The sequence below is a fragment of the Streptopelia decaocto genome, assembly GCF_964273445.1.
Source record: "Streptopelia decaocto genome assembly, chromosome: 14".
In the NCBI taxonomy this organism is placed as follows: Eukaryota; Metazoa; Chordata; class Aves; order Columbiformes; family Columbidae; genus Streptopelia; species Streptopelia decaocto.
In genome coordinates this window covers 11,004,863-11,015,787 of record NC_138669.1, presented here as the reverse complement: position 1 = coordinate 11,015,787, position 10,925 = coordinate 11,004,863, and the positions used below count along the sequence as shown (strand labels likewise).

The 10,925-nt window shown below is 48.0% G+C and overlaps 1 protein-coding gene across 1 annotated transcript; it reads left to right on the top strand.

Moving 5' to 3' along the window:
* Positions 1–2,110: 2,110 nt before the first annotated feature.
* TFAP2C (transcription factor AP-2 gamma) lies at positions 2,111–10,488 on the top strand (the record flags this gene model as incomplete). Its single annotated transcript, XM_082065455.1, has 7 exons — positions 2,111–2,158; positions 3,539–4,015; positions 4,307–4,358; positions 5,875–6,097; positions 6,759–6,877; positions 8,268–8,409; positions 10,203–10,488. 7 exons carry the CDS (start codon positions 2,111–2,113, stop codon positions 10,486–10,488), a joined length of 1,347 nt encoding a protein of 448 aa, XP_081921581.1.
* Between the last annotated feature and the right edge of the window lie 437 nt (positions 10,489–10,925).

Below are 10,925 nucleotides of genomic sequence, written 5' to 3'. Positions count from 1 at the left end.
AAGCAAAGTGCTTATTTTGGTGGATTGTTTAGGTAATTTCTTCTAAAACCCTCATCCTCTTCCACTCCTCTGTTTATAAACATACATATACACAACAAGAAACTGAATTAATTATCGTGATTTTGGCCACCAAAGGAAACAAAATGAAGGTGTTCAGAACCTTGACAGTTCTGAAGAATGAGAAAACCGTGGTCGTCTCTCAGTGTGACATTTCTGAGCAGAAAGACACATTTGCTTCTAAGTTTATGATAAAAATGACCAACGTGGCTGCAATACAGGGTCTTTTCGAAAGGAAGAAGAGCTGATCCCAAACCTGGGAAGCTCGACGGTTCTCTTCCTCGTTTCTTTTTAAATCCGTCTTGTCCCTTTAATACAAATGAACTTTAAGCTCCCCCTGTCTTTTATTATTTAGATTCCTAGTCTTAATGACGCCAGGAGCAGCGCAAGCACACTCGCTAATAATCGTCGCGAACTGCATTTCAAAGAAACATCCCTGGAAGAAAAACACCGTCGTCTAAAAAAAAAAAATAAATAGAGACTCCACCAAAAATGATAATGCGGAGTCCCTGCTGATGATGGGCTTAATGCAACTGCTGCAAATCAGCACCTGCGTGCTAGATAAGGCAGATAACACCTCCAACAGTTACTTCCAGCACCCCCGTCCTCCTCAGTTTTATTTTTAGATCATTCATTTAGTCGGATGGAGTGTTTTTAATTTTTGTGCGTGAGGGTCTTTTTCTTGTTGTTAAAACTAGTATTCTCGTTATTTTCCTTCTCTGATCCTTAGGAAAAAAAAGCGAGGAAAGTGTGAACTGGTTTAAATTTCGAGACGTGAGTCTATCTCGGGCCTTTAATAGCAGGTCTCAGGGCACTGATAGCCCAGATCTCCGCAGCCAGCACTGTCCAGGGTCATCTTTTGTCCCTGCCACAATAAACAAACACTTGCTCCTCTCATGTAAATGAGCAGTGACACGGATGCACCTTAAAACACTGCGAGAAGTCGTTGCTTTTGAGAACGATGTTCATTTTGTCTGACACACATAACTGCGTAGATCAAATGGCTGCAGAAAGGTAGCAATTTGGCAGGGAAGTATTTTCTAAGCTTAGATGAAAGTGTGCTCCCGGCGTCCGAATATGTCTGTCTCACCTCCCACCTGCTTCCCCGGGCCCGCGTTTGCGCGAAAAGATTAGACAGGCGGGATTTTCGTTAAAACAATAAAAATAATAATGATGCGACGAACCAGTGGCACAATGCAAACAGCCCTGAATCGGGGACGCTGAATCAGTGCTGCTTTACCTACCAGAGATTCAACAAAACTGCAATAATCTTGTCGGATAATTAAGTAAATTATACCTTAAACACTGGTAGCTTACAAGTGGTAATCAGTAATTCAAACTCTTGACAATTATGCATATGGAGCTCAGGCTGGCGCTCGGAATTTCTCGCTTTTGCAACGAGGACTTTTTCCCAGTTTATTTCCCCCAAAAGTCGCCGGACTCGCCGAGCGTGGGCGCACCGGCACCGCGCCTTCCCACGCGGATTTTAGCAAAGCCCTTCCACGTGTGTGGGGAGGTGGGGACACTCGACACTGCTTCCCCCACCCCAAAAAATCAAACACTTTTTGGGGGGGTTGGGGGGGAGCCTTTTTGAGGCAGCCTCGTTGCAGTGTGGGTGGGAATGTCCACGCATGACCCCTTCCCGCGGGCCAGGACTGCCCCCCGAGCTCTCGGGGGGTGCTGAGGGAAGGGGGGAGGGCTCAGCTCTGCACTGCCTCCCCACCCCTGCGCGGGCGCGGAGGGCAGCGCGGAAGGAGTGGCTTGGGGCTGCGCGCTCCCTCCTGAGTGGCTGGCGGCCGCGGCTCCCAAGCCATCCCTGGGGAGGAGTTATGATAATCCTATTGCCATTAAGGGCGTCTGAGCAGGGAAAAAAACCCGAGTGACCATTAGCGTGGAGGTTTAGTCCGTCATCTGCCTTCATGCCTGCCAACTGAGCTCCGTCCGGGGGGCAGCTCCTCTTCCCGAGCGCCGACGTGGATTTACCGCCCGTGGAGGGGGGGCTGAGCTCTCGTCTATTTTCGACACCACACACCTGGTTTGGACGCTGGACGCCATGTTGTGGAAACTAGCAGATAATGTCAAGTATGAAGAGGACTGCGAGGTGAGAAGTGCTGGGAGGGGTCGCGAGTGGGACAGGGGGGTTCCGGCGTGGGGCAGCGCGGAGCTCCACCGCTCCCCCCTCCCTCCCCGCTCGCTTCCAGCCGGCGCCCGGCTCTCCTGCCTCCCCGCCGTGTGGGATTTGTCCCTTCCTGAATGAAGATCCCCGCTTTGCCTCTTTTTTTTCTCCTTGGAGGTGCGAATTTCATTTTTTTTTTCCCGAGTCTTTTGGACTCTTAAAGAAAACGGGGTGAAAGTCCCGGCTGGGAGAACTGAACCAGCATCCCCTGCCCGCCCGATGAAGCATCGCCCCGATGAAGTGTCCCCCGGCAGAGGGGGCAGGAGAAGCAACAACCGGGGCCGAGGGCAGAAACGGGCAGCCCCCAGCCCGCCGGAGCCCTGTGCCCCAGCCTGCCGGACCGGTCCGGGCTGCGAGGACCCGCTCCGGGTGGGAGAGGAGCGGGCGGTGCGGAGGAGCCGCCCGGCAGGTACCAGCTGCTGCGGGCTGAGCCGGGCAGTGCCCTGAGCGGCCCTTCCCACGTTCCTGTTCTCCGCGGGAGCATCTCCCACCCCCCTCTCGAGGTCCTCCCGGATTTTGATCTCTCCGAAAGCGGCTGTGTCCCCCGTTCCCCACCCTCGCGGCTCCATTGGTCGCGGTGCGCCCGCTTGCCTCCTACAGATTAGCTGCAGTCCCCGCTTCACGCTCCATTGGTACCCCATTCACCTCTTACTAACTAGTCCTGTTATTTTAATGACCGTGAAGCCAGAAGCTGCTAAATCCCTGGATCAGCCCACTGTAGACATTTGAGCTTTGACTCCTGAGATTTGAAATCGGGGGAGATTCTAGCAGAGATGGGACGGCTGGAGGGAGAAGCGCGTCCTTCCCTGCGGCTCCGGCAGCCGTGAGCTGTGGGTCCCGCACGGCTCCCGGGGACGTGGGAGAGGGACTGGGTGCCGGGGGCCTCCGGGCTGCTCTGCCCAGGGCTCTTAAGCAGCCAGTCCGCAGTCCCCGGCATCAGAGTCTCTTACCCAACCGGGGCAGTGTGGCGGAAATGGGGCTGCGTCGCTGATTTGAATTTTTCTAATTTTAATGACTCTTTAAAGGATTTGCACGAGAATGAGTGTTAGCGTGTTGTGGTTGTGATGAGGAGAGCAGTGAGAACTGGTTTGTAATCTCTTCCCTGGGAGTGGGGCTGATTCCTTAGCCGAAGTGCCTTGAAAAGAGAAGGCTGCCCAGCCAGGAGCCGGGCGGCTCTCCCCTTTTCCCCGGTACCAGCAAGTGCCGCCGCCCGGCGTGTTCTCCTGGGTCTGGGCTGTCGCTGCTGACCCACAGCCCCCCGCTGACGGCCGCCTCCCTTCTCCCCCACCCTTCTGTGCTTTCCAGGACCGGCACGATGGGAGCAGCAACGGGAACCCGCGGCTCCCGCACCTCTCGGCCGTCAGTCAGCACCTGTACAGCTCAGCTCCGCCACTCTCTCACTCGGGCGCCTCCGACTTCCAGCCCCCCTACTTCCCTCCCCCGTACCAGCCGCTGCCTTACTCCCAGTCCAGCGACCCCTACTCCCACCTCGGGGACCCCTTCTCCATCAACCCGCTCCACCAGCCGCCGCCGCCGCCCCCCAGCCAGCAGCAGAGCGCCTGGCCCAACCGACAGAGCCAGGACCCGGCCGCTCTCACTCCCCACGCCCGCCCTGGTCTCGTCCCCCACCTCTCGGCGCTGGAGAGCGGCTCCGCCGGCGGCCGCAGGGAAACGTACCGGCGCTCCGAGCTCCTCCTGCCCCACGGGCACGGGCTGGACGCCTCCGCGCTGGCCGATAACCTGGGTCTGCACGACATGGCCCACCAGATGGAGGAGGTGCAGGTAAGGTGCCCCCCCGGGCCCCCTGTTCATCGCGGGAGGCGGGCGGGACAGGCGCTCCCCAGCTGCAGAGATGTCCGAGCGCTCTGCTGAGGATTCAGGCACCGTCCCGTTCTGCACATCCCACCTTTGCTTGCCCCATCCTCATCCTTGGAGCGAAACCCGCCTTTTCTTCCCTTCTGCCCTTAAAATGGGGACACGCAGGGGGTGGGGTGGGTTTCCCAAAAGCCCCCTCCGGCTCCGTTCCCTCTCAGCTTTTCGAGGTGCGAAACTTTCTCCCCTTTCTCTTTCCAGAATGTGGAAGATCAACACTTACTAATGCACGACCAGACAGTAATTAGAAAAGGTCAGTAAGGTGGCACTGCAGTTCACTTTTCCTTGTCAATAGTTTAAAGTTTAATCATGCACCGGTGAACTGACGCCTTATTATCTTTTTAAAATGCGGATCCTTTCGGATTGGGAGGGCGGAGGATTTTTTTACTACATTCTCTCTGTCGGTGGATTTTTCCAACGCCATCTGAGGGAAGGTGGCGTTGGGGACAAACCCCCGGGGCCATCCCGGTTCGGCTCCGAACCCGGGGGTGACTCCTCGGGGACACCGGCCGTCCCCGCACGGAGTGTCCCTGCTCTTGTGTGTGGCTTTAATCGAAACCAGGACCTCGGACTGAATGTAATACTGTCCTGGAATACCCGTGTGTAAAGGGACACGGTGCCGCTTTTTTGTTGTTGTTGCTAGTGCTGGAAGTGTTTGCTTTTTTTGGTGTGTGTGGGTTTTTTTAATTCAACTTTTTTTCCAGACTTTAAAAGGGAATGAGTTCGCTGGCATAAGCCTGCTTGGCTTTATCTTAATCGAAATGGTTTTCTAGCCGAGGTTTTAAGGAAGGAGAAAGACGTATTGACTCAATTTACAGTCATTTAGGGTTTTTTTTCCTGCTTTTGTTTTTAAACAAATTTGTGCTTTAAAAAATCAGTGGAAGTTTCCTCTGAAGACTTCAAACAAATACCTAACTGAGGAAAAGCAGAAGTGTTTGTCAGAGCTTTGATTGCTGCGTTTAGCTCATGGGAGAATAATTTCGCTGTCAGATGCACCACTGAAAAATCTTTCCCCCTCCGGGGAGCGGGGCCGAGCTCCGCTCTTTAACCCTTTCGGATCGGTGCTGTGAGCCAGCAGCACATTAACACAGGGGGTTAACGGCGGGGATTCGCAAGGGGAGGGAAAAGCTGGATCTGTGGTTTGCTCCTTGCAAAGCCTTTGTTTTTGTTGTCCCTATTCACCTAAAGACTGAAGCCATTAGCGAGAAACGTTTTACTTTCAGTTCTCTTCTGGGCTGCATCCCTCTCTCTGTTGGACTGTCTGTTATGAATTTGTCAGGATTAAGTTCCAGAGGCGGTTTCTTAACTCCGCTTGTGTGAGGTGGAAGATGGACCCCAGCAGGAGCTGGAAGGCTTCTCCCTACCCCGGCTCAGAAAGAGTTTTTGACAGTAGCTGAAAGATGCTAATTTGAAGTATGTAGTTGTATCGGGCTTTTTATAAGCACGGGTTTGCTAACTTGCAGCACGCTGCTTCACAGATGCGGGGTTTGTGCGTTTTTTAAAAAGTATCCTTAGTTGAGATCAGCAGCTTCTTGAAATGTAGTGTGACAAAACACCGCTGTTCGGGAATAGCCGTGGGGACCTTTTGGTTGCAGCCGAACCTGGTGCTGCAGGGGGATGCTGGGGACACGGGGGTCAGTGGCATGAGCATTTAACACAAAACGAAATCCCATCTCCTGATCTTTTTTTGGAGAAAGGAAATATGCTTGCCACTTCCTATTTATTTTTCCCTTTTATAAAATTACCTGGTTTCCCTCTTCCTCCCGCAGGTCCCATTTCCTTAACGAAAAACAGTGCTCTGAGCCTCCCCTGCCAAAAGGATGGATTAATTGGAGTGGTCATAAACCCCAATGAAGTATTTTGTTCGGTTCCGGGGAGACTTTCCCTCCTGAGCTCCACGTCGAAATACAAAGTGACAGTAGCAGAGGTTCAGAGGCGGCTCTCGCCCCCCGAGTGTCTCAACGCCTCTTTGCTAGGAGGAGTGCTCAGAAGGTAGGCAGCCTGCAACTCCCTTACAACCATCCCCATCGCGTCCATTGTTCGTGATTTTTCTTGCGCTTCTGTGTGTGTGTGAGCAGCCAGATTAGCATAACGAGCCAAGAAAAAGCCTTTTAGCCAATTTCTGATTTTTAAGAAGCCGAACGACACTGAATCCTAATAGCTTTGGAAATAAGACTTCTTTGCACTTCTGCTGCTTCTCGAGAAGTGCTATTAACAGCTCTGACAGCAATTCTTGTTCTCTGTTTAAAGTTGGATTTTTGTCTCAAAAAACTGTTCATGGAGCTTTCTTACTCCTGTGACAAACTGTCTCCCCATGGAATGATTTTTTTGGATTAATTCTCATGGTCTTGATTGATCATTACAAGGATGCTTTATATGTCCTTTTTTCTGCATACACTTAATTTGCTTGTGATCATTCTACAGCTGTTGGTTTCAACAGTGCGGTTTGAAATGTTTTAATTTTGACCTGCTGTGTTTCACCCTGGCTGGTTTATACTAAAGCATTTAAAAAGTAGGTCACTTGAAAAGACAGCCTGTTTTTTATCTTCCCCCTACTAGAACCCTATTGAATGTCAGTAACTGGAATTTCTCATCTTTAAAAAGAAGTGTTCCCTGAAGATAAATAAAACCTTTTTTCCCCCTTTAATTACAGAGCCAAATCAAAAAATGGTGGCAGGTCATTAAGGGAAAAACTGGATAAAATTGGCTTGAATCTTCCTGCTGGTAGAAGGAAAGCTGCAAATGTGACACTATTGACATCTTTGGTGGAAGGTCAGTCTTGAATGTGTCTTTAAAAAAATAAACTTTTTTCCCCCTTGTGTATAGCTTTTATCCTTTAGGCAAAGCATGGAAAAGCTACGAAGTCAATGAATGTAATGAGGAGGTTTTTGCTTATTTGAAAGTGCGCATGGTGGGGACATTGCAGCAACTAACAGCTGTGTTGCCTTTGGGGGGCTCCTCTCCCCTTCTCCCTTCAAATCTGATCACTAAGCCCTTGATCCCGGAGCTGTATCTGCACCAACCCAGCTCCTCCGCCTCTTCCTCGCTCTGCGCCGCAGGGATGCTGGCAGGGATGCAGTAATTCCTGCACCCCAAGGTGTCTGAAGTGTCAGTTTGTCCAGTCTGTGTTTCTAGAGGGGGGTGAATAGTTTCGGGTTTTGTAATGGTGTGTGCAGTGACAGGCAGGGAAGGGAAAAGGGGTGAAACTCGTCACATCAGTAGGTTCGGTTCCCTACTGGGAAACTTGAAAAGTCTGGGGCAGCTGACTCCAGTGCCTGGCCCTACCTCAGCGGTATCCTCAAAAGCTTTTCTAATAAACAAGCGTATAAAGTGAGATTTATAGCTTTTGACTTCCTGATAGGAAACTGGAGCCCCTTTAATCTGTAACATGTTATGTGGACCCTCTATCAGTTAAGCTGACTTGAAGGGTGTGTGTGTATATATATGTGTGTGTTGGTTATGTTTTGTATTTCTGTTTAAAACAGCTCCTGGTAGTGGTACAATTTAGTAGGAATAGAAGCAAAAGTGAAAAATGATCCTAATACTACCATACTGCTGGTTCACTTCTACATCAGCTCCCATTATAGCAGATTCCATTTAAAACCATTCTTGGGAAGCTGGGTTTAAGAGACTGTATATGAGTGCACATGCGCACAGGTAACATGCTGTTCATGCCAATCCATTTTTTTTGAAGCCTGATGAAATTGCCTTAATTTAAAAAAAAATGGCTTAATTATACACCTTAAACATTTTTTTTATAGAAAATGAAATTGTTATTGGAAAGTATTTAGAAAATACAACAAACTGATAAACACTTTATTATATAAGTGGAATTTAGTTGCTGGGTTTTCAAAAAATCAGTGGACTACTTGGCCTAGTCTTTGTGCAGTTAATCTGGATAAAGACACAAGTTTTTCTTTCCAGTATAAAGGCAAGATATTTATTTTTGTAGCAGTCACCACATAGGGTTTTTTCTTTTCTTCTTTGATACAAACTTACAAACACACACTGATCTATTAATTAGAAAATAGTGAGTATGGTGGTAAAATAGTGTCCCTTTCTAAAATACACTTCAAAAATTCACTTTGCTTAATTTCCCTGATCCCCTTATTTTAAATAGATGTAACTACATTTCATGAGCATTCCCTTTTGCCCACACCAGGTGAAGCTGTACATCTTGCTCGGGACTTTGGTTACGTTTGTGAGACAGAGTTTCCTTCCAAAGCAGTGGCCGAATATTTAACTAGACCACACATGGGCCGCAATGAAATGGCAAACAGGAAGAATATGCTTCTTGCTGCAAAGTAAGTTTTAGGCTTGGATTTTGGTGGGGTTTTTTTTCCATATCTTTTAAAAAGATGCTTTTGTCTGACCGTGAGTATCTGTGACTGTAGTTTGGTACATTTTCATGTGTAATTTTAATTAGGGAGATGAAGCAATTATTTTTATTTGGTTTTGGTTTGAATTCAGTTATGGCAGAAGTTATTTTTAGTCTGAACCAATAATAATAACAACCACCCTGGATGGTAGCTCTGAAGCAGTTTGCACCAGTTCTGTTCTCTTTGCCTTTTAACTGTGCCAGGATAGCTGAAGAAAAAGATGCCCCTGGATCTGATGGGGTTGGGGACCTGGAGGGCAGGTGTGGCCTGGGACTGGGAACCAGTGAGGGACTGGGAGCAGGAGATAGTTCACCCACCTCTAAGGGGCATCTCCAAGAAGAGTCACTGGGGGTGTCCTGGATGCAGGGAAGGCTCTGCTCCATGTCCTGAGCTCCGCTCCATGGCAGCAGCAGCACAGGAGTGTCCCCCATGGGACTCTGGATAGTCTGTTTTCACTGTTAAAGTTGAATATTTTTATAGTTCAGTGAAAAGCCAGCCTTTGGTAGATGTGAAAAATACTTGTGCCTAATTAAATTCCTGTTGCAAACCTTGATGAACAGGGGAGAAGGGTTAAAGGAGAAGCTTTGTTATGGCTGTTGTGTGGACACTTGTACCTGTAAATAAACCAGGTACTGAACGGGTCTCTAGTAGGAAATACCTGTGTTGATTCACACTTATCTTAAACCAGTGGCTGGAGTGCTTGCTGTCCCCTTGTCCCCCAGCCTTCCCAGGCTGAGGTTTAACAAAGCCTTCAGTTCGTGATCTCCTCTGGTCTGAGATGTTTTCTGGTTTGGGTTGGTGTCATTCTTTGCTTTTGATGGCATCCTCACTCTGCAGAGGACCTGAGAAAAGCCTGCTTAAGCTGCTGACAAGAGTTTCTCCGACTTTAGGCTCAGATCAGGCATGTGAAATGCATTCCTGTTGCTGAATTAATCGAGCCTTCCCGAAAGAGAGACCTTTTACAAGAAAATAACTCTTAGAAATTTAGAAATACAGTCTCCTTCTTTCCTATAACTTGAACCTTATGTTTTTTACTGAGTTCTGCTGCTTCTGCTTTTCAGTATTACCATTGTTGGTATTGTTATTAACACTGATAACAATCTTTTGGAAGATGTTTGTGATTGAGAAATTCTGTTAGTGATGATTCTGTTAAGATTGCTCAGCTCCTGTGAAATCCCATCAAGGGGACAGATTTACAAGCAGCAAACAACATATGCTTGAGCGTTATTAACCGTTCATGTTTTGCCAGACATATGTGTTAGTGTTTGCAGGATCAGGGCCTAGGTCTCCCCTAAAGAGGGCATATACATATAATACACACAACTAAACTGAATCCCCTGTTCAGCTGCTTTTAGTCTTTCTAAATTACTTAAGTGCAGCTCTGGAAGGTCTCACAGAAACTAGCCTTAAATTCCCACTTCTGCCTTAAAATCTAGAGCAAAAGATGCAGAGCCAGCCAGACACCAGAGGTGGAAAGATTATTTTGCAGAGTGTGCATGTGTTTTTGTGACACAGATATAACAGAATGTTCACCCAAAGCTGCTGCTAATAAATAGGCTTTAGTGTCAGGCAGTGCTGCTGCTGAAGTAATGAATTTCTGAAAATTCTAATGCCCACATAACTGCTAAAAATTTGATATGGACTTCATTATTTTTCTTTATTTGCTTTTGCATAAATTCCCACCACAGTGTAAAGTGTGATCGCTTTGTGTCTCGCAGGCAGATTTGCAAGGAATTCACAGACCTCCTGACTCAGGACAGAACTCCTCTTGGAAACACGAGACCCAGTCCCATCTTGGACCCTGGCATCCAGGGCTGCTTGACTCATTTTAGCCTGATCACACATGGCTTTGGGAGTGCTGCCATCTGCGCTGCCATGACATCCGTCCAGAACTACCTAAATGAAGCATTAAAAATAGCAGACAAAACGTACATGAACGCTGGCGACCAGAGCCCTGCAGAAACCAACAAAACCATTGATAAAATGGATAAGCACAGGAAGTAAAAAGGAGAGAAACCAGACTTTAAACTCTTCCTCCTAAACACAGACTGGGATCTTCTTGCCAGGGGGAACATAGAGATTCGAGTTCGTTTTTTTGTTGTTTTTTTTTTTTTTTTTTTTTTGGTGTGTGTTTTTTGTTTGTTTATTTGTTTGTGGTTTTTTGTTTTGTTTTGTTTTTTAAGAAAGGAGGGGAAAAAAAGGAGAAAAAAAACCTAATCATCTTATTCAGGATCTTCAGTCCCCCTGGATCCATGAGACAAGTCTTTCTAAAAGCTGCAGTATCCCTGATCTGTGGAAGGAATGACCAGAAGATAAGTACCTGGTACAAGTGTATTGAAATCTTTGCTGTAAAAGTGGTGCTATAAAGGGGTTTTGATGGAAATATACAAAGCGATATATTTAGATTTCTTTTCCACACCTAAGTATCTAGTGGTGACCAG